This window comes from Leptidea sinapis, chromosome 20 (assembly GCF_905404315.1).
Source record: "Leptidea sinapis chromosome 20, ilLepSina1.1, whole genome shotgun sequence".
Taxonomy (NCBI): Eukaryota; Metazoa; Arthropoda; class Insecta; order Lepidoptera; family Pieridae; genus Leptidea; species Leptidea sinapis.
The window spans coordinates 10,576,064-10,601,188 of NC_066284.1; the positions used below are offsets into that span (position 1 = coordinate 10,576,064).

At 34.0% G+C, this 25,125-nt stretch overlaps 1 protein-coding gene across 8 annotated transcripts in view; it reads right to left on the reverse strand.

Moving 5' to 3' along the window:
• The window catches only part of LOC126970153 (zinc finger protein rotund), a 244,507-nt gene continuing 219,382 nt past the window's right edge, over window positions 1-25,125 (reverse strand). For 5 of the 8 annotated variants that reach the window (XM_050815919.1, XM_050815920.1, XM_050815921.1 and 2 more), the window contains one exon: window positions 1-3,645. In XM_050815919.1, the coding sequence (XP_050671876.1) occupies window positions 2,632-3,645 (1,014 nt within the window). In that variant the 3' untranslated portion in view covers window positions 1-2,631. Of the gene's footprint in view, window positions 3,646-5,203; window positions 5,333-25,125 lie in introns of all 8 variants that reach the window. The other 3 variants (XM_050815923.1, XM_050815922.1, XM_050815925.1) reach the window with 2 other exon arrangements.

Here is a 25,125-nt window from a genome sequence, read left to right on the forward strand (position 1 = left end):
TTCTCTTGGCATAATTGTAATTAATTTTATCAATTTTAAGTAACAAAAAATTTTTTTCGTCCACTTCCAAATATCTTAACGGGAACGCTAGATAAGCGAAACTAAAACGTAATTACTTACAAAAATATGTAATTTAATAATAATAAGTATACACTAAAAAAAGTCAAATACAATATCACATTTCTACTTACAATAGAGAGATATTGGCGATTTACATTCGACCATATGTGGACTTTATGATTTACATTGTAATTGTAAACGCCGTTATTAAACAGAATTGTAAAATAATGACTTCAGTTTGTAGAATGTATGCAAAATTAGTTTCACCTAATAACATACAGACTAGAGCAAATACAGTTGAGAATAAACTTTACATAAATATATGTGTCATTATATTTTTGTAATCGTTATTAGTTTGCTCTCTAATTACCTTTTAAACAACCTTAGAGAAATGGCTGAAAAACCAGCACGAAATAGTATTTCAAGAAACCTAAGCTCAGCCTTCTAAATCGAACTATATTAATATTTTATTATGTAGATTTTATATAATATTTAACTCTATTAGAAGGCAATAAATATTATTATTGTATACAACTCCAGAAAAAAGTTCGAAATCAAATTATTAAATGCCTCGTTTATATATTGAATGTTCTTTTGTTATTTTTTATTAAATTTACAATAACAATAACAGTGAATTAATTAACAGCGTTTACAATTTAAAGATGTATCGCTACGTTCACATATTTAAAACAAAACAAAGGTGGTAATTTTGCCGGAAGCAACTTTTGGATAAGTTTACGTTTCAATGGAAAAGACAAAAATGTTTGGGCAATCTTGTAAGTATTTCATAATTAAATTGACTCTTTTGAGACAAAATAACAAGCCCCCAAAAGATATACTTGATCATATTTTGTTTGGAATAAATGCACAATAATTGTTAATCATAAATTGCAAGTTTTTGATAAAAGTCGGTCCCGACAAATCACTAACGTAAGCCAATTATGTCATGTTCAATACTATACATAAGAAGTGCATTATCTAACAATTCGGAAGAGTCAATATTGCTGTAGTTATTAAAAAATTATCATTTGTACAAGAACTTAACTTACATTTGGCTAACTTTGTGACGTATGGACAAACGGAAGTCCCCCAAGGGGTCAGGTCCGAATCACAAATAACCACAACCTAACATTTATAACCTAAAATTAACGAACCAATTATGAATGCATTCAACGCCTCAACCGTTTTCTATCACATTTGTTTACCAAGTACATACAATTCGACATTTAGAAAAAAATCAACAAACATTCGTATACGAAAAATTAGTCTAAACCAGCAAAGATTATCAGATGCAATCCTTCGATCCAATAATCTTTGGCTTTCTTTATGTTCTAACGAACAACAGAAAATAACTATGACATAAAACCAATCACAGTCGGCTCATTCATTTCCAAAATCAAAGATGTAAATCCCGAAATCAAACGATCTTATGTCTAATATAATTGAGCATAAGCATATTAGACTTAAACAAAAACCTAGTAAATTCAAGATTTCTCAAAGATTGATTCTTATTTACAAAATATACAATCGTGCATCGAATAGAAGATGAAAATAATATAGTTTGGCATCTCGTATTATACATAAAAGCGGAAAATGTATTCAAGGTAAACGATGAAGAAATTCAATAGATTATAAATAATTATCAAAATATTCCCCGTTTTACGAAATGAGATAATAAAACTGTTAGGCATAATTAAACAACCTTAATTAATAATGGAAAAAATTACAACGGCACACTTGGCATTGAAGCTCAACTGTAAGATGATTAATTTAAATTAACTGAAGGAAGATCATATTTCCTAAACGAGAAGTAACAAATATTCAAGAAGGAAATAAAGCTAATTAAGATTACAATCAATCTAAGTAGGAACTGAGTGCAGAAATGTTCAATAGAGATCCATATGATCTTACCGAAGATCGTAAAATGCAAAGAATACGCTCCAGTTGATTCTCTAAATATAATATAAACTGATCTAATGATTATTTTAATATTTACCAGGAACTCGGATATTTTCATGCGACAACATTCATTATAATTTAATATTATATAGTTCTCAACATAGAACATTCGCAAAATGTGCATTAAAAATTGTCCTTGTACATAAAATAAGATTTGTATATTATTCAGTACAATTAGTCATAACTACAGTTCAAAATGTGATTATTCATACATCTAAATACAAGAATAATAATATGCCAGTATAAGCGAATTATTATAGTTTATTTATTCCTTTATCCACGTATTTCATTTGCTGTAATGATTAGTTTACATCAAAACAATTTAATTCTGTTTTTAATGTAAATGGTGACAGTGAATTTATGACAACTAATCAATATTAAGTACTAACATTCCCAATTCAGAAATCACATTTCGTACCTAGTACATTACTTTATCTACCCAGATTTTATACAATTCTAATGTGAATTCGCCCCACGAAGGATACTTTCCGTATTTGATACATAATACAACTGGGAGAGCGAGATTCTAAATACTTTTTTTTTTTATAATATTTCGTTAATTTATAGTCTAATAATACAATCATATTAAATACATGTATCTACTAGAACAGTTTACTGTTTGTCTTTGTGTGAAAGCGCATGAGGGAGAATATGTTCAGCGGGAAGAAGCGACGGCTGGTGTGCGTAATTTCGAATCTGATGCAATGATATCAACTGATTGGGGAATGAGTTAGGCTGTTGCTTGCTTTGCTGAAAGTGAAGAGGATCGTAGAGATATGGTCGTGTCGGTAAAGCACTGTGATGTGACAAACCATTCAAATGAGGAGCCATCGAGTTGATTGGCGTGAATGCCGAGTTTGCTGCTGAAGAAACTGCGGGCTGAATCCGGTCTTCTTGGCTATCATGTTGGGCAAAAAGTGCTCTTTGTTGCTGCAAATGTTGCTCGTGATGGTCTTCGTTTTCACGCTGCTGGTGGTAACCTCCATCGTCAGACATGTGCGCTGCTGAGTCTGGGCTCACTTTTGGCCAGTACGGATGGTGATCAGCAAACGGAGCTGCAGTTGGCGCAGCAGCTGCTAAGGATCTATTGAGCCCGCTCAAACCCAAAGCAGAAATCGGTGGCCGCTTATCAGCCCTCTCGGCGTGCTTATTCATATGCTTACTTAAGTAAGTCTCTTGCGTGTAACTCTTGCCACAGTACTGACAAATATGAGTCTTTAAATGCTTTGATTCTTTATGTTTAGGAATGTGTTCGAGGAGGTCTTTCTCGTGTGTGAAGCATTTGTAACACGAGTTGCATTTGAAGGGTTTGTCGGTTTGGTGGCAACGGCTGTGACTTTGTAGGTTGGAGAGTTGGGAGAAGGCTTTGGTGCAGCCGATCTGGGTGCACCGGTAAGGCTTGTCACCTGTGTGGGTGCGGATGTGCTGTTGAAGATGTGAGAGCTGAGTGAACTTGCGCTGGCATATCTCACAGCGGTACGGCTTGATACCAAGATGAATGCGAGAATGTTGGGCAAGGTACGAAGAGTTGGCAAACGCTTTTGGACACTGGGTGCAACGATACGGCTTCGCTTCTCGGAGATGTATCTGCGTATGAAGCTGCAAATCTGCTTTGGAGCCGAAAACCTGGAATAGAAAAACACAATTAACAAAATTGCCAAACAAATCTGTTAAAGTAGAATATGAAGATTCATATTATGTTAACGAGTCATATTAATAAGAATCTTTTAAAAGTCGCACTACTTGCAAAACTGTTCGACAAAAAAAAAAACAACATGCTCGGTGGGTTTGATGCAAAAGCGATTAAAATTAACTATCTAAAGTTAAAGTTAAGTTAAAGTTGTGTCCTTGAACGACATCCGCGGGAGCCGGAACAAATTATGCTTGTTTTGAGTGAATCGACTTTTTATTTACTCAAGAGACCAACACGGTAATAAATGCAGGATGCCACCTTCACGGAGTTTTTACGCATCGTGATTTGTGTGTACTTCAATGTTGTTTGTAAATATCCAAATGTTTATATCGTAGCATAGAAGGAAGTCAACTAACTATTTAACCCAAACAGATCATTAAAATCTATATACAAATTGTGATTGCGGTTCCTGGTTCTGCGCGTGCCTTATACGTGCTTTAAGAAAATGTCGGAATTCTTTGCACATTCAAAAGGCTGCTTCGGTACGCCATTGATACGTATTGTGATATTCTAAATTAGTTTCTAACTCAAAAGTGATGCGTCATCTAACCGAGATGTTGTATATAAGTGTCCAACAATAAAACTATGGACCACGTTCCTTCAACAAGAAAATCAGTCTGTTGACGAGACGCAATCAAATCTCAACCGAAATCTCAAACGTGTTGAACTTATATCTCGCCTTACTACGACGTTGAAAGAGCTTGAATTACGTCAGCACCAAAATGTATAATGTTGATGCTGGGTTAGCAATAGACAAAATATAAAGTAAGGATAGTGATTTTATAGCACACAGATTTCAACTTTAATTCAATAATGTTACAGGCGAATTTTGTGATAAAGCCAGTGAGTCGTCAGCGTATCAACTTGCTAGAGGTATAGAATTCGGTAGCACGTTGCATGACTCGTCTAAATACGAGAGACACGATCGCGATTGGTCACAGTCTGAACATAATTAAAGTTTGGAGCACTGCTTAATGGCATGAGGCTGGAAATTCGAGGTGGTGGCTGACTTTTAATAGGACTTCGTGAAGGATCGATTCAAGAGGAATCGCTGTTAAATTGATGCATTATTCCACTCCTTCCGTTCAATCTAAAATTTCTTTGAAATACAAAAAAGCTTTCATCAACTTTATTATGATTTCATAAACGTAAGACGATGTGCAAAATTAAATAAGCTAAAAACTGACTAAGACATCAAAGCAACAAAAAACATTAAACAAATTGGACGATTTGTAACAACGTAATATGAGGTGCATGTTAAGTACTTAATTGATATAAATTGACAAAAAATTCAAGAAAAAGCGACGGAAGAAAATGAAGACATAAACAAAAACGATCTGGTAAATAGATTAGCAACACAGACAAATGTGTTAGTAATTTTACTACATTAAGCATTAAAGACAGTCTTAGAGTCATTTTACGTAAATGTTGAAAACTACTTATTTTATATCAACATCAAATGACCTGAGATTGCCTTTATCTTAAACCAACCTCGTGATCAGAGGAAGCCAACATACCCCATTCAGTGGGGTTAGTAGCACTCCTTGGGATCCCATAACCAGATTCGGTTTCGGATGGATCAGATATCGTCTTTTTCCTTCCACATCTTTCCTCCTCGACCTGATCAATGGATAAAATTTTGGAATATTTGCCAATTGTTTCCCTAATGTCTACAAAAATCTGACAAAAACAACTCAATATTTCCAATTTATGTTACGTGTGAGGATTATGTAAAAATTCAGCTTATGAGGTAAGCCAAATTTCGTAAAACATATCTAACTGAAGAACTTGCCCTCTAGCGGTCCTAAAGTATGACAAGCCTAATCTAAGGGTTGAAGTTTGATTAGAGTCGAGATTGTGTAAGCCGTCGTGTGGTGGACAGGAGGGTTAAGGGCCTAATGTCCTTATTAAGTACCAGTCATTCATTATGACACTTTTCGTTGACCCCATGTGAAAAATCTTGGGGCTGTTTCGAAATGACTATCGTTACGCTGACCAAGTTAGCATTACGAAAGCTAAATCATGTCTTAGCAAATATTAAATTGTCGTAGAACTTTGAATTTAAAATCACCTTATCAATGACTCGATCTGTCGCGATAATTTTATTGTAGTACATATTATTAAGCGGAATATAAGTTGAGACAGGCCTTTGTTGACTAATATTGTGACAAAAGTGGGCGAGTCATACTAATTGCATGAAGTCTTACTGATTTCTAGTAAGAAAGGCTAAATCAGTGTTTCCCAACCTTTTTAGGTCATGCCCCACATTAACATTTCTAAAATTTTTATGCCCCCCACTACACATTTTTTAACCCTTAAAAATTGTTTTGTTCCCTTGAGAAATATAAATGATAAGTTTTAGGAAGAAATCAGTATAAAATTGCTATCAAAACAAGTAAAATTTCAAATCACATAATGAAAAACTAAAATTTAAAATAATTTTAATATTGACTTTCCTATATTCATTTAGTGCGATCCTTGCTCTTGATGCTTGCTGCACAGAGATTATATAATAGGTTCCAATTTACTTTGCTTTAATGTCAAGTCTCCGCGTTGTGTTATACCAAGTCGAAATTTTCTCAGTAAATCATTTACAGCACTAAATCTAGTTTAAGTTTTCTTGCACATCCTTGGAATTAGCCTTTTTGTTAAATTTTTCACCGATATCTAGCATTGCATTTAAATAACCCAAAACGAAACGGGTAAACTCGTGTGGAGTCCATTTTTTATTTGCCCCCCTTAACTATCAAATTGCCCCCCCATGGGGCGTGGGTGCCACGTTGAGAAACACTGGGCTAAATAGTTTGTGATGCTAGTACGATACTACATTATCGCATAAGGTTCGCCGATAAGAGCAAGCGAATATATATATTAATAATAATATAATAGTTGACGATATTGCTTCGATGGTATACGTCGCTTTAGAGTATATTTCAAAAATTTTATCTCGAATACCTTAAGCAGAGTTGAGAGAAATATTTATCCAAAAAAATTCAAATTAACAACACCATTCCTAGTGTTTTGGCGGCAAAACAAACACGGCGTTTTTTGTCTTGTGAAATTATTAATAGTCGGATGTTTAGATAGCAATGTGGACGGAGGTCGGAGGGACGCGCTCCCTAATAAGGTGTTTTTGCGAACCTCTGATAAATTACGCAGGAGTTTGTACTAAATCTTAATGCTTTCGGGTCATTTTTACTGCCTGAAGAAATTTGTTAAAATTAATTTATATAAGAGATATTTATATAGATAAATAGGGTAAGAAAAATATTTGTCAACTGTTTAATCCCTTAAAATTTCGAAGCGAAGATTAAATTATGTTGACAAAGTTGAACTCAATTATTAATTATTAATTCATATATATTTATTTATTAATTCAATCAAAATCCAAAAATATTTTTCTTAGCTTTTGGCTTTTCATTCTAGAGAACGTTTTTTCGCTCTTTTTTTCAAAGTAGCTATAGGATAACGTATTGTATTTTTTTTTTAAATTGGTATTAGTTTAAATGTGAATGATAGTCGTTTTGAATACCAGATTAATATTGAATATTGCTGTATGTGGTCATATTATTTTATATATAATAAGCTTATCTTAAATTTCTTTCTCGAATAAGAAATTTTTTGAAGTGAATTCCTTTGGGCGTACTATTCACTTCATTTTGTGGGAAAGGGTTGAGCCATGTTACGCTCGAACGGGAAAACTCAGCAGCACTTTAAACACAACGATAACAATATATTATTATACCTCTTGTAACCTTTGGTAATTAAAAATACACTGAAGAATAACATAAAACAATTTCAAATCTATAATGATGTAACTTTCCTAAATAACGAAAAACAATTATGGAGGCGATATCCCGACTTCCTTGTTTAAAATCAAGCGAATTAGCATTTTTTAATTAATATTGCACTATCATAAAGCTATGAATAATAGGACATCAATATATGTTATGTTAATTTATTAATTAAAAGATAACAGTTAAATAGATCTGGGGTAAACTTGTAAAAATGCAAATAAATTAGAATTTATTTTTAGCGGTGTAAATGTGAGTAATAGTTACTTAGAAGGCCTCCTGAGGATGCCTCGTGTAGAGTTAAAACACGTGTCGAATTGATTAAAGGCAAAGATTGATGGAATTAACACTAAAGAAAACTCAAAACATTTGGATAATTATGGATTTCTGCAAAGTACAGCCTAACTCAATAAATTTTTACTTATTGAACATCAAAAACTATTTACTATCCATTCCAAAAAATATGCCTCAAACCTGAGAAGAACGGGCGCAAAAACTCAGCGGGTTTTTTTTTAAATTTCGTTACAATATATGTAAATATCTAATTTATAATTAAATAGTTTCCGAGTCTGTGGTATAATCAACAAAATTATTTATTTTATAATAACCTTTACCTCACAACCGTTTTTAAACAATTCTTTTAAATTTCTTATCACATTTCTTTTGTACATTTTCTGGGATCATGCTGTTTGCATATACATCGCCCAATAAGACTTACTAACTCGACTTAACCAAGTAGTAGGCATAACAAGTTTATGTTTGTTCGTCGAGTTAACATTATGATTGTCGCAGTTTAAAAAAAATTCGTTAAAATGCTTGTTTTGTATACGCTTTTATTGTGACATATTGAAATTATTACAGCTAAGCGTATATTTAAAAAAAATACCTCACTTACTTGACGTTGTATAAAATTATGGTTTTAATGAGAGACTTACAATATACAATTACAATTTACCAGTGGAAGGCTCCTTTGCACAGGAAGCCGGCTAGATTATGGGTACTACAACGGCGCCTATTTCTGCCGTGAAGCAGTTATGTGTAAGCATTACTGTGTTTCGGTCTGAAGGGCGCCGTAGCTAGTGATATTACTGGGCAAATGAGGCTTAACATCTTATGTCCCAAGGTGACGAGCGCAACTGTAGTGCCGCTCAGAATTTTTGGGGTTTTTTGAGAATCCTGAGCGGCACTGCATTGTAATGGGCATAGAGTATCAATTACCATCAGCTGAACGTCCTGCTCGTCTCGTACCTTATTATCATAAAAAAATACTATCGTATAGACAAAGCGTACAAGAGAGAAGAAAATCTCTAACAGTAAGACGGAAAAATAAAGGAAAACTATTGTTACTGTAACCTAATTTGATTGACACATTGTAAACAGTCAGCCACGTTTGGCAATAGCTTCTTCGTATTTTAAATACGAATCCTATATCCATCGGGCACATATATAAATCTAAATTGGCCGGGCATTATCGGGCTGTCAGGTCATCTAAACGCTAGTATATCCTATGTCTATAATATGGTTTATTGTAGTATAGATATTCTAGAGTTCAAAGTCAAAGTCAAATAATATTTATTCAATTAGGGTTAACTTAAGCGCTTTTGAATCGTCAGTATTAATATTTCTTTTAAATTACTGAATCTACCACATGTTCGGAAAAAGTAGAGCCCGTGAGAAGAACATACAAGAAACTCAACGGCCACTCTTTTAAATCAATGGAGTATTTTACAATGGTTGTAATATACAAAATAAATAAGTTTGTAAGGTCCTGCATTTAATATATGTTAATCATACGACATTTTAAATTGAGTTATTTTAATATACATAATTTAAGTGTTTTTTTTTTATGGAATAGGAGGACAAACGAGCGTACGGGTCACCAGGTGTTAAGTGATTACCGCCGCCGACATTCTCTTGAAACACCAGAGGAATCACAGGAGCGTTGCCGGCCTTTAAGGAAGGTGTACGTGCTTTTTTTTAAGGTACCTATGTCGTACCGTCCCGCACAAGGAAGCTCATTCCACAGATTTGTAGTACGTGGAAGAAAGCTCCTTATAAACCGCACTGTGGAGGACCGCCACACATCCAGATGTTGGGGATGATATCCTAACTTTTGGCGTGTCGTGCGAAGAATTGGCGCGTGGAATTCGGCGGCAGGAATCAGGTTAAACAGCTCTTCGGAACAGTGCGATTGAATTTGAATAAATTATAACACACATTGTCCACAATCTAATAGTTTACTAGCAAGTCAGTTTACAAACAGTGCTATGTGAAAGGCTGGATCACTTGGCGTTGCGTAGAGACGTCTCTTCATTGTGTGTCTTCTACCGCATTTATCACGGGGAGTGTTCCGAAGAGTTGTTTCATCTGATTCCTGTCGCCGATTCCACCTTCAATAACACGCCACATCATAGGATATCACCCCAAAAACACCCCCCCCCCATATTTGGCGTTCCTCCTCAGTGCGGTTTTCAAGGAACTTTCTTCCACAACATAATAAAACTATGGAATGAGCTTCCTTGTGCGTTATATGTAATGTATGTCGCGTAAATTTTTTACAAGGCCGGAAAGGCTCCTGTGATCCCTCTGGTGTTGCAGGAGAATGTGTGACCACATTAAGGTGATCACTTAACATCTGGTGACCCGTACGGTAGTATAGCTTCTCCTACATAAAACGCCACTTCTCCATAGAAATACTTATATTTTTTTTTAATTTGACTTTGATTACAAAAATCTTCTGATGTATCCTAAACAAAATAACATTTTGATTTATGATTTAAATCATTAACACCAATATGTATTTAAATAATATAACAGCCTCCTCTAGAAATAGATCAATTTGTAATATTATGTCTTATTAGTATTTGTGTATAAATTAAAAAGAAATTGTTTTTATGTTTAAGCAAATCTAAATTATTCACTTTCAAAGCTCCATAGTTGAAATTTTAATGTAACTTTTTTTTAATTATGATATTAACACAATTTTACACCTAATATAGCCTGTACAATGATATCTAATATATAAAATTCTCGTGTCGCGGTGTTTGTAGTTAAACTCCTCCGAAACGGCTTGACCGATTTTCATGAAATTTTGTTTTCTGAGAATTGGACAACATCTATTTTTCATCCCCCTAAATGTTAAGGGTAGCCATTTTTTTTATAATTTGTTTGATTATGAGTCAGCATTAAAAAAAACATACAACTTCAAATTTTCACCCATCTACGATCAACAGTTGTACCTTTGTATCGCGATTTTAATATCGGCAATACAACGTTTGCTGGGTCAGCTAGTATTTACATAAATACATAAAAACATCTAAAACTCGGAAAAAACATTTATATTCATCATATAAATGTCTGGCGGGAGTCAAACCAGGGATCTCTACAGCTCAGTTAGCAGGGTCACTAACCACTGGGCTATATATTTATATATTTTAACGATTATTACTAATTATAATAACGTCCGATTCAGTTTTCAGGGTGAAATTAAATAATAAACAAAATATATATATAAATACAATTATTAATACCCGCAATTCCCTCGACAGTAAAATTAAAAGTTGAAATAAGTTATCGTAAATAAAACCGGATCCCAGTAATAAGACTTAAGTTAATTACTCATAACAGACAATGGAATATGAATTTGAATTATACATGATGATAATTCTTAATTTAAATTTTGAAGGCTGTGTTTAGAGGTTGCGGGTGAAGGCTGCTAAAATGGAAACGAAAATTATCTGCAGTATTTGTATTGTTTATTTAAATTTTTAGGCAATTGTTACTTGGCGAAGGTTCTCAATATAATATATGAGTGAATTTTCTAGAAACTGTTATTATCATAATTTATTTATGAAAATAAGAGACGAGACGAGCAGGACGTTCAGCTAATGGTAATTGATACGCTCCACCCATTACAATGCAGTGCCACTCAGGATTCTTGAAAAACACAAAAAATCTGAGCGGCACTACAATTGCGCTCGTCACCTTGAGACATAAGATGTTAAGTCTTATTTGTCCAGTAATTTCACTAGCTACGGCACCCTTCAGACCGAAACACAATAATGCTTACAGATCACTTACGCTTACAGCTTCACGGCAGTAATAGGCGCCATTGTGATACCCATAATCTAGCCGGCATCCTGTGCAAAGGAGCCTCCCACTGGTAGAGTCCCTCGTCGTACGAGTGAGTACTCGTGCCGGTCCGGATGATAATAATATTAATTTAATGCGATGGACAATGCGCAATACCATCGAATATGATCCGGTACCAGACCGCGTCCGAAGACTCGGTCGAACCAAATTCGATCATGTGTTTAAGCTCTTTGTATTGGTACTTGTAGTTTAATTACCTATTTTAAATGTGGAAAATAATTTCAGATACAAAAGTGTATAAAATCACAGCTCGCGACAAATTAATCATAGCACAGATTTCTACGGCCAAATCCACTCCGTTCAATGCCAATATGAAACGCTTTTTTTTTTATTGTAGAGCACGATTTCAGACTTTTTATCCGTCGCTTGGGTGACAAAGGCGAAAAAACTATCATTGTAAAGTGAAAACGACAACAAGCAATTATGTACCATGAACGCTTGTTGATAAGTATTAGATTGGTTTATTTGTGATTTTAAAAGATTTGGGTCTTGGTCGCTTCTTTACGCCAATGTGATGGCAAACTGTTATTTTATAATAAAGTTTTTCGTATGGCACGTGCGTCTAGCGGCGTGTCCAATGGTTGAATGTTATAAATTAAATTTTGAATTTCGAACCACTATTATCCATCACAAGTAATTTTAAATTGTTTTTGAGGGTACTTTCTGAGTTATTCTTAAGACGACAAACGGATTACTTGTTTCACAAGAAATACAGCTAGTTGTTAAATGAATAGCAGAGTATTTTTCTCTGTTGAATAAAAAAACATCATTAAAGTTGCAGTGTTATATTTTTATGAAAAATATGACGAGTCGAGCAAGAAGTCTGATGGTAAGTTTGCCGCTCAGGATTCTTTATTGAACGTAAAATTGAATCGAAACTTTTTTATGCCGATAAGGGACGAGCCGGGCAGGATGTTCAGCTGATGGTAATTGAAACGCCCTGCCCATTATAATGCAGTATCCCTCATGATTCTTGAAAAACCTAAAAAATTCTGAGTGGCACTACAACTGCACTCGTAACCTTGAGACATAAGATATTAAGTCCCATTTGCCCAGTAATTTCACTAGCTACAGCGCCCTTCAGACCGAAACACAGTAATGCTTACACATTATTGCTTCACAGCAGAAGTAGGCACTGTTGTGGTATCCATTTCCGGTGTTTCCTGGACGATACGACGTAGGTACCTTAAAAAAAGCGCCTACACTTTTCTAAACGCTTCTCTAGTGTTTAAAGAGAATGTGGGCGGCGGTGACCACTTAACATCGGGTGACCCGTATGTTCGTTTGTTTCCCTTTTCCATAAAAAAAAATGCGCTCATCTTTTAGAGACATGACAGATTTGAAATTTTACTAGCCCAGTGATCTCATTAGCTACGGCGCCATATAAACAGCTCCATAAACATAATAATGCTTGTATATTACTACTTCACGGCAGAAAATGGCGCCAATGTGCACTGTGGTATCCACTAACCGACATTCTGTCGGTTAGTGGAGTAAAAGACGGTTAAATTACGATCTATGGGCGACATCTAGTTGTTAAAGAATACACTTCTATACATAAGCAGTAAGTAAGATAACTTATACATAACGCACAGCTAAAACAACTGTGTCTAGAACCACAAATTTTCCTTTAGTGACGTAGGTATGAACTAAGAATTTTTAAATTCAACCCCCAAGGGGGTGAAATAGGGGATAAAAGTTTGTATTAAACTTTTCTTTCTTGGACATAATATTTGCAGGAGTTAAGTACGGCAAATATAAAGAGTCAGGTATTTTAGTTTTACAAAAATTTAGTCGTTTTACAAATTCAACCCCTAAGAGGGTAAAATGGCGCATGAAAGTTTTAAATAAACGTAAACTAATGTTTTTATATGAATTTGTCAATAATATATCATAACATCAAAAATAACTTCGTAAAATATGCTCCCAGTTGTCGTAATGAAATTGTTTCACAGCAGAACTGTCAAACCGTACGTCAATAAATTCTCTCAAAGAAATTATGTATGGACACATCAAAGGAAAAACAAATTTGTTGTTTTTATTTAATTTAGCAGCATTTTCCTATTTATTCACCTTTTAAATCTTCTCTGGACTTCCACAAATAATTCAAGACCTAAATTTGTCAAATCGGTCCAGCCGTTCTCGAGTTTTAGCGAGACTAACGAACAGCAATTCATTTTTATATATATAGATTATTTAGAGAGTGACAAAACACACTTGAATATATAGCCTAATCCTTGATGCATGAGCTAACGGAATAATTTCTGCCTTCGATTGACAACTTTACCAATAATTTTCTATAGATTATTATATCATTGATACAGTTCCAATTTGTCGCAAAAACCTCAATGTCAAAGCGGCCATGCGTTAAGTGTTGCCACATTGAAAAAACCGAATAATTTAGGTAAATAGCGAGAAATCAGCCAATATTACTAAATCGTCGATTCGTTATCAGAATTATTATATTTTTATGAAACTATCAGACTCTGCACCCAATTTTCTATGTCGCTAATGAAATGTTGTTAAACACGAAAGTTTTTTTTAAACAAAATTGTGCTTCGGAAACAAATGACGGTATGAGGTAGAAGAAACCGCGCAAGAAACTTTCTTAGTATACTTTTTGAAGTTAATACTTCTTTAGGCGAGTTATGAAAAATGAGAGTGAAATTTTAAGATAGGCGCGCATTACTGTAACACAAAATTAACAGGGTGAAGTTGGCTCCTAAAATTTTATGACGTTTGCGACATTCGTTTTTTTTTTTTGGCTTCTTCGTCCATTACTAGGACAGGCAAAGGGTTCAAGCCCACACAGCCGCATTCATTATTCAATAATTAATTATCAAAGTCATCTTTGCAAGATTTTTAAAAAATTGTTCTTTCTAAAAACGTAGAATAGCACGAGGAATAAATCATTTTAATGATTTTTGCTTCGTTAGACCAAAGAAATATAAGTTCTTGCATACATAAATACACAAACAATTATTTTATAAACGAGAGGACAAAAGAGCTTACGGGTCACCTAAATTTAAGTGATCACCGGCGCACATATTCTCTTGCAACACCAGAGGAATTACAGGAGCGTTGCCGACTTTTAGAAAGGTATACGCCTCTGGTAAGCCTAATGATTATACAAATGATTTAAGTTTTCTTTAGTGCTAATTAAAATGAAAGAGCGGCTTCCGGCTCATTTGATTCAATCTCGTGCCAGATTTTGGCGAGAAAACACGTCCTGAGGATGCCTCGTGTAGAGGCGAAACACGTGTCGAATTGCTTAAAAACAAATATTGGCGAAATGAACACTAAAAAAAAACTTAAATCATTTGTATAATTATGGATTTCCGCAAAGTAACGCCTACTTCAATAATTTTTTTTTTCATAAGCCTAACGATATTTTAATTTATCAAACTGTCTTATATGTCTGTTAGATTTTCACTTGTTGTTATAATTTACCATAAACCTGTTAGTTATAATATAAAATAACAAGAGGAAATGATTAACAAGATAATAAAGGATCGATAAGATCGTTCGGGAACCATTAAGATTTCCGATGCAGGATCCTGTGATGCGCAGAAGCACGTACAACTGTACCAAATAAGTTCAAGCAATAATAACCTCAAACACAACTGCTTAAGCTCTACATTGTCTTAAGCGATTGTAGAGTCAAAACAACTGCAAACAAGAGAAAACCTCAAGGAATTTTAAACTTTTACTGCACGATATAAGATTCAATTTTAAATGATTCAAAGTTAAAACTTTCTTGAAAACAATATTGATTTTATTCTTATTTTAGTAAGGATCAATTTTCTTTGCCACCTTATCAGTGATTACAAAATGTGTTGTTTTTTTAATATTATGATTTTAAATTCAAGTGTATGTGCAGTAGAGTTGCTTTTTATTTGTGTTGTAATACGAAGTGATACGAAATATCAATTTTTATAGTGGTTTTAAGATTATATTGATTTACAACTGCGGGTATTTTTAGAATTATTTTCTGTACCTAGTTCCTACTCAGTCAATATTGTTGTAATCAAGCTATAATTGGTTTCAATATGACCCCCGAAATCCTTAGTTAATCTTATAAATGTGAATGTAAGTTTCTTTGATTTGACCGAATTCAATAAAATTTTGTACAGAGCTTGGGACATAGGCTACCATTTATCGTGACTATATGGCTTGGCGGGGTTGAAATATTGGTGGAAGTTTGTATAAAAGTTCGTCATTTTCAAATATAACACCATGAAACTTTGGATTTAGGCACCTGATAATAAATCAATATGTTCTAGCATTTTTAAAATTGAGACCTGTGTGGAATTAAAAGTTCTATAATTTGTAGTTTAATAAAATATATTATATTAACTACACCAGTTTGTATATGTATTTGCAAAGTGTGTATATTAAAAATCGCGGGTAAATGCTAGTATACTATACTAGTATCAAATAATTCTTCTTTAAAAAATATTTACTTATCAAGTTGTAGCAACAAATTTTAAAATATTAAAATAAAATTTTCTTAACATGCGTGCATTGCATGTCTTTGGCATTGTCAAAGATTAAATATTCCATTATGACCACACCCTCGAACTTCTACCCAGATGCAAAGATTCACAATAAACATAGAAAGCCAATAAATCATCCCATTTTAATGCGTTGCACAACTAAAAGGAAATTAAAAAAAGTTTCCGTGAATGCGTAAAAATTGTTCCCACGGGATCCTTGGCGGTTAAAAAAAAATTCAAATTCGACTCTATGACCGTGAAATAGAGTCTGTAATATCTTGTTACTGCGTAATAAATCTGGTAGTTTAGCAATGTTAATCTTTATACTGAAGAATAAACCCTCTGTCGGTTCAACAGAGCTTATTTTTACACAGCGTTACCATAAATCCTATATGTTACGCAACATTCTATATTGCTGCCTTAATAGCCTTATTTTTATGGGACTAAGATTGTAAATCGCATGAATCAAAGCCAAATTTATAATGTCACCTGCCGGGTCGTGGGACAGGTCATAGCATCCCTCTTAGAGCATCCTGTTCGAATTTCAAAATTCAAAGAAATTTGCGTGATCTTTATTCGCTTAAGAAATTGACAGTTTATATTTTGAAAGGTAGCATTTATTTCGTAGTAGACATCACAATATATCTTATTTATAGTACTGTTTTATGTAGGTATATGTAATTTATTAAAACTTAATTATTTTTTAACACTAACATAAAATCCCCGGCTAGTAACATTAGCCAAATGTTGTTTAACATGTGGCCTTGAAAAAACAGCAACTTTACACAATATCAAAAGAAAACTGCTAAATTAAGAAATACTATTTATATACAAATATATAAAACCTGTTTGGAGCGCAACTATTTTTGCATAATTCAATCTCATAAGCTCCGATACTTATACAGCCAAATCTTCGACGGAGTTTACCTATATTTCTATTGCCGCTAAAACAACGACTATTAAAAACAAGATGGCCGATATCAAAATCACCACCGTACAAATGAAAATAAAATTTATTTTGCAAAACTATCTATAAAATATTATATCTTGGAAAATGGTACCTACGTTAATCTTCGAACCCTGGCTCACATTTTAACAATTATTAAATACATCACATATATGTGTTATCTGGTTAAAATAGCGATTTGAATGATAGACTCCCCCAATTATTCAATTAATTAAAATTTGGAAAAGATCGAACCTTTATGTTAATGTTTGTATTCGATTACGGCTTAGGGCGACATCTATGAACAATATCAAACTGTAATCGATTTCAAACCTTAATACTTTATAATATTACAATTATAAGGGCTTACAGATCCTATAAAAATCTGGGCTCAAAAACTGACGTAGATTTGTTCTACAATTCGATTTTACAATTTAAACGTACTATCAATAATATTATGTTCTTTTCTCAAACTAATTAGAACTTCTGTTTTTATGATCCCCTGGTACTCACTATCTGTGTAAAATTGTAAATGTCAACAACACGGCTAATCGATAAAATATCTTTCACCGTACCTTCGAGGTATCCGCGGAAAAGTATTCATAATACATTTAGCAGACCTCTTATAAAATAAATTTTGGACTGAATTCACCAATTATCAGAGCTTGTGGACAATATAACATGCTTATTAGAAAACACCCAAATGTAAAGAAAGATATATTCAATGACTCTCATGGCTCACTTAAGAATGTATCATACTTTTAGGTCATACTAGCTATAAACCTAGTAACTTAAATTTATTTTCACATTTACTTTTTGTACTTGTTAAGTTTATACTTGTAAATGTATTAATATGTATTCTGTTGAAGTGCCTAATAAAATAAATAATCTTAATTCTAAATGTTTATAGTATTTAGTAGAAAAATTACCAGTTATATATATTTTTTTAATGAAAATAAGGGACAAGGCGAGCAGGACGTTCAGCTGATGGTAATTGATACGCCCTGCCCATTACAATGCAGTGCCGCTCAGGATTCTTGCAACCCCAAAAATTCTGAGTGCCACTACAACTGCGCTCGTCACCTTGAGACAAGATGTTAAGTCTCATTTGCCCAGTCATTTCACTAGCTACGGCGCCCTTCAGACCGGAACACAGTAATACTTACACATTACTGCTTCACGGCAGAAATAGGCGCCGTTGTGGTAACCATAATCTAGCCGGCATCCTGTGCAAAGGAGCCTCCTACTGGTAAATGATTAAGTATATAAAGTAAGTATATTAAAATGACATGAAAATAAATAAATAAAATACTTTTTATCTGATGAAAATTTAGTTAAACTATCCTATAGTCTATGGTGTTATGCCTCGTCTATGCACATCAAGATTATAATCAGAATAGGTCGAAAGATATAAATTGTGAACCCCTAAGCCGTTATTAGCATAGATAACGTTTGGACAAGGCGGTATCTTAAGGTAATTTATTGGACTAATTCGTAAGTTGAGTAACTGGAAACGGTAGCAAAACTACTAGAGCGACTGAGAATTTGTTTAATAACTACCCTCAAAAGTAAAACAGAATTTATGTTTGATGATGAAGAGTCCAAAATGTCTGAGTCAGAAATAATTCAAAAAGCAATTTTTTGGCTTTATTAAATAATATAAGTAAAAGACGTACAAATTGTTATTTTTGAAATATTTCATGGACAGGCATATTTAAGATTTTATTATATGTATAGATTTTTTTATGATAATAAGGGGCGAGACGAGCAGGACCTTCAGCTGATGGTAATTGATACGGCCTCCCCATTACAATGCAGTGCCACTCAGGATTCTTGAATAAACCCATAAATTCTGAGCGCCACTCTACAACTGCGCTCGTCACCTTGAGATATAAGATGTTAAGTCTCATTTGCCCAGTAGTTTCACTAGTTACGGCGCCCTTCTGACCGAACTACAGAAATGCTTACACATTACTGATTCACTAGGTACCAATAATCTAGCCGGCATTCTATGCAAAGGAGCCTCCCACTGGTATGGAGATAATGAACTATTCCTAAGAACTGACTTAACCTTGAGCCCTATTTTTAAAGCAACGAATGTCGACTTATAAATAAACAGACGGATATGTGAAGCCTCTTAACTTTGCCAATCTGTTTGATGCACATTGCTAACTCTCCCATAAAATTATGCACAAACTAAGGTGGTCCGATCTCCATATGACCCATATATCAACACCTGTTTGAAGCCAAGTTGTGCCACTTCACATTTAAAAAAAAGTGTGTGTAAACTAACGTACGCATGCTAGAAGTTATTATTTCGTAATACACAAGGTATTAATACAATGATAATATTATTATACCGAATAATTTAGTTAAAAACGTGTAATTAAAGATCGCTAAATATTTTTTAGACAATTAGCTAGAAATAAGTTTGTTTTTATTTCAAAACTTGTAATTTTATTACAAAGGTTGTAGTTTAGTAGACATATGAATTACAAGAGGCTTGGTAGCTGAAGTATGATACAAATGGTCTAGTTGACCAGCTAACGTCAGCGAATTTGCGTGACGGTGTGCCCTTGCATCTTAAAATTCATTCTGATAATTTGTCCCTAACGCCCAAAAGAAATATAAATTTGAAAACTGTATGAGACACATTCCTACATCATACAGCATGTAGTTAATTAATATGTAGCTTATATGTTGCCCCTGGTTCCTACATGATGTATATATGTACTAGCTGACCCAGCAAAAGTTGAATTGCCGATATTAAAATCGCGATAGAAAAATAACTGTTGATCGTAGATGGATGAAAATTTGAAATTGTATGTATTTTTAATGCTGACTCATAATCAAACAAATTTAAAATAAAAATAAAAAAAAATCGTGTGGGCCACCCTTAACATTTAGGGGGATGAAAAATAGATATTGTCCGATTCTCAGACCTACTTAATATGTACTCAAAATTTCATGAGAATCGGTCAAGCCGTTTCGGAAGAGTGCAAAGTTTAACACCATGACACGAGAATTTTATATATTAGATATAAAATGCAGTTTAAGTTAAAGTAAAATTACTTATTAGCCTAACTTAAGGACAGATTGTCAAACAAGTGGTGCAACGTTACAATTTTTGGGGCAAAAAAATAGGATCGCATCGAAAATCGCATTTATGTCATTAATACGGCCATACATAGATATCTTCTTATATTTGCACCAACAGATCTTTCTACCATACATTCTGTAGATATTACAAAAGTATCCACTTCTGCAACTCAAAATTAATTAGTATTTTAATTATTACTGCTGTTTATAAGTGTTTCTTAATTAAAATTTATATATATGTATATATGTGTAATAAATATATAATACTTTTCAATGTGAAATTTTGTCGTGGTTGGTTAAAAGTTCCTTTGATCGGTTGCCGTATTTTTCAATTTAATTTAGTTTTGGTATGTTTATTTTCACAGCGAAGCGTTATAGAGTTTAGGTAGGCATCACCGCTCTTCGACAACACTTCCCTAAAAGCCTCGCCTAGTATCGGAATACTGGGTCTCGAAATCTCGAGCGATTGCCAATTCCGTGGCCATCTGGAGGGCAAAGCCAAATAGGCTTCAAAGAAACTGGGCGTCATTAATAGAGCACGGCAATACTTCAAGCCGGCCCACATTCTAGCGCTCTACAAAGCGCAGGTCCGGCCACACATGGAGTATTGCTGTCATCTCTGGTCTGGCGCACCCCAGTATCAGCTCGATCCATTTGACCACGTGCAACGCAGAGCAGCGCGAATTGTCGGGGACCCAGTACTCTGTGAACGGCTGGATCACTTGGCGTTGCGTAGAGACGTCGCTTCATTGTGTGTCTTCTACCGCATTTATCACGAAGAGCTGTTTTACCTAATTCCTGCCGCCGAATTCCACCTTCGCACGACACGCCACAAGTTAGGATATCATCTTCACCATCTGGATGTGTGGCGGTCCTCCACAGTGCGGTTTACAAGGAGCTTTCTTCCACGTACTACAAAGCTGTGGAATGAACTTCCTTGTGCGGTGTTTCCGGGACGATACGACATGGGTACCTTCAAAAAAAGCGCGTACACCTTCCTTAAAGGCCGGCAACGCTCCTGTGATTCCTCTGGTGTTGCAAGAGAGTATGGGCGGCGGTGATCACTTAACAACAGGTGACCCGTATGCTCGTTTGTCCTCCTATTCCATAAAAAAAAAAAGAAAAAAAAAAAGGTAGAGTAATATTATATCTTCCGAAATTCCTTATCTTACGAAATCTAGATGTATAAGAAATATTTAAATATTACGATTTTACAATTAAAATTATTACAAATAAGTATATTTTAACTTTACACATATTTTAGCTACGCGATATAAGTACCTACTAAAATTTACAACCACATTCCATTTAAAAGGTAATAAAGAAATTATATGCTGTTTTACAATAGGTAATTGATATAATTATTGTAATTATTGTATTAATGTAATTTTTTTTATTAGTTATTAGTAATATTATACAAGGTTTTTTTTGTTATGTTTTGATTTGGTATGTAAATTAGGAAATAAGGTTGTCACATAAAAATAAATGGCTATAGTAACTATTTTAAATATTTTCTATGAATTTCTAATACAAAAGACACCGTATTTATACACAAATAATTTTTTTATGAACGATGCGGGACCCACGACCTCTGGCGTTCCGTGGCAGTGCTCTCTCAACTGAGCTAACCGTTCAAGTGGCGTATCGTCATAAAATCTTGTATGCTTTACTCACCGTTTTTATATTGAAAAGTAACTACATTACAAAGTTGCTTCATTTACAGAATTGTAGTTGACAATCAAACGACCCCATTAAACTAAACATCATCAAAACTAGAGTTGTATTTGGAATATCCAAAATTAATATCAAAAGTCAAGTGTCACTTAAAATCGAACCCGCACCCTCGTAATTTATAGTGAAAACTAACCCTTTGTGTAATTAATTGAACCCTAATGGCAGGCGCAGGTTTGGGCGCGGTACAAACCACCAGTCATCTTTGGGATCATAAATTTATGCCCGGAACTTGTTCCAGAGTTTTAAACGGCGGAATAGATGGCTCTAGAGTAGTTAGGCTATGATTAAAAAAAAACTTTAATTTTTTTAAAGTTGGCTATTTATTCAAATGCACATATTTTTATTCTAAATAGGATATGACATCACTTAATTAAAGTCAAAAACTACCCACCCATTCGAAAAAGTATGGCACAGATCTGAAATACGGGCGCTAAAACTCAGCGGGCTTCTTTTTTAAAATAAAAATTGAAATTGAAATTTATAATTTCAAAAGCTTGACGCCAGTCGCTCCATTTCCAATCTGTGGTATTAAGGAAGTTATGTTATAGTAACCTTAACCACATAAAAGTATTCTCACTATTCTTTTGAATTTCTTATTATTTGGAACATTTTCTGGGATCATGATGTAAAAGCATATATGCCATAATAAGAAAGAAAAAGAATAAAAAAAACAGACTTACTAACTCTACCTAGCCGAGTAGTAGGCATAATAAGTTTTTGTTTGTTCCTTGTGCTAACGTTATGATTATGGATTAAGACTATTGAAACTCTTGTGTATTAATTAAAAAGCTATTAAAAGTTTAAATGCAGTTATAAAAATTATGGTTTCGAATTTTTATGATCCTTCGTACAATTTCAGATGCTTACTTAAATATGAGGCCTACGAACTATAATATAATCTTATGTAGTTATTTTAACGCCCAAATAAGTTGATACAAATATTAATTTATCAGATTAATAGAACTCATGAAATAATAATAATATTGACACACTTTTTACACAAATTATCTTGCCCCAAGTTAAGCATATATAGCCTGTGTTATGGGTTACAAGACAATGATATATTTAATACAATATACTTAATTAAACATACATAAATACATTTAAACATCCATGACTCGGAAACAAACATCCATATTCATCATATAAATGCTTGCACCTACCGGGATTCGAACCCGGGACCTCTAGTTTAGTAGGTAGGACCATCCGGCTATACAGGTCGTCAGGCTATACAGGAAATAACAGATTTCTTTTTAAATCTTAGGACGCATTATCAAATGGCACTTGGAATCGACAACTTTATAATCGTTTTTTTTTTCTGCCTCAATCAGTTTTTAGCTATAGCTAAGATACCAAGGCCTAGAACTAGTTATTAATTTTCCGGTTAAAATTTATTAGTTATTATTTCGAGCGGGGGCTAATTTCGCAGAAGTCGAAACGAGATGAACCGCACCGAACAAACTAAACCGCTTCGTGGAACCAAATACTCATAATGAACTTTAATAATCAAAAACCGTAAAATTTCGGTTAAGGTTAAAACAAAAGCGAACAAGGTACATATTTCTCAATCTAGTTAAATGTTTATCGGTTAGATGTTTTCTTGGCTTGGCTAGCCATATTAAAAAATTACTATCATCCCTACTAATATTATAAATGTGAATGTAAGTTTGTTTGCTCCGCTTTCACACTTAAACCACTTAACTGATGTTGATGAAATTTAGTACAGAAATAGAGTAGAGGTTGGAAAGAACACAGGCTTTTAATTCCGATAAATAAATGGAGGGGTTGAGATAGGGGATGGAAGTTCGTCACTGTCGAAAATGACACCGTAAAACTTTATATTTAGGCATTTGTTTGTCCACATAGACAAGGGATACCCGCTGTATCATAGAAGTGCGCCGCCAGTAGCGGAAGAAACAGTTTATAAGTGGATTATTTGCAAAGTATATAAAAAAAAACTGCCCAAAGTAACTATTCCACGCGGATAAAGTCTTGAGAGCGCTATTGAATTAGCATTACATATTTAGTTGAAATGATTTATGAGTAAATTTTTGCTCTACATGGTGCGTGATTTTTTTTATTTTAATATACTTAATTGATGTTTATACGTATATGTATCTATTTTTCCATCAATCTCTACTTTTTCCGAACATATCGATTCAGTAATTTAAATTAAATATTTATTATGACTGAATTTAAGACTATTTGAGTTTATTTATCTTTGATTTTGAATTTAAAACGGTATCATAACGGTTAGAATGGACGACCCATATAGCCGAATGGTTAGTGACCCTGACTACTAAGCTAGAGGTCCCGGGTTCGAATCCCGGTAGGTGCATTCATTTATATGATGAATATGGATGTTTGTTTCCGAGTCATGGATGTTTATATGTATTTATGTATGTTTAATTAAGTATATTGTATTAAATATATCGTTGTCTTGCACCCATAGAACAGGCTATGCCTAGTTTGGGCCAAGATAATTTCTGTAAAAGTGTCAATATTATATTATTACTAGCTGACCCGACAGACGTTGTTCTGAAGATAATGAAAAAATACTGTTGTATAAGAATTGGCCAACAATATTTCAAAACAACAAGAATTATTTCGTATAAAATGCTCCCTGTTGTTACAATGAAATTGTATCACAGCAGAACTGTCAAACCGTGCGTCAATAAGTTCTCTCATAGAAAATATCTCCACATAAAAAAAAATTAAAATAAAAATAATTGTGGGTCCCAAATCGAAATAAAAACTGTCATATCTCTCAAGTTGGACTAAACTGCACTCCATGAAGTAATCCCCATTAAAACCCGTTCTTTAGTTTAGGAGTCCATCGCGGACAAACAACGTGTCGCGTAATTTATATATATTAAGATTAATACACATGACAGCTGTCAAAACGTAGAGAATATTCGTATGCGTTCGCTTTACACTGTGTCAATAGTGCGCCGCGCACGCGTATTACATAACATGAGCTATCTGACGTCAATGATGCGCTCCAAAGATCGTTCGCATCGGTTGGCGAAAATCTGCTGCCATTCGGAAGTCTCAAGGTCAAGCTAAAACGACGTGAATCGTTATCGCTTGTTCAGACGCTCTGGTTTAGTAACACTGTTTATGCACTTTTCGATGCTTGACTCTTTTGGTACTCTAGTTGGCTTCTTGGCGTTTTCATCAACACCGTGTCAC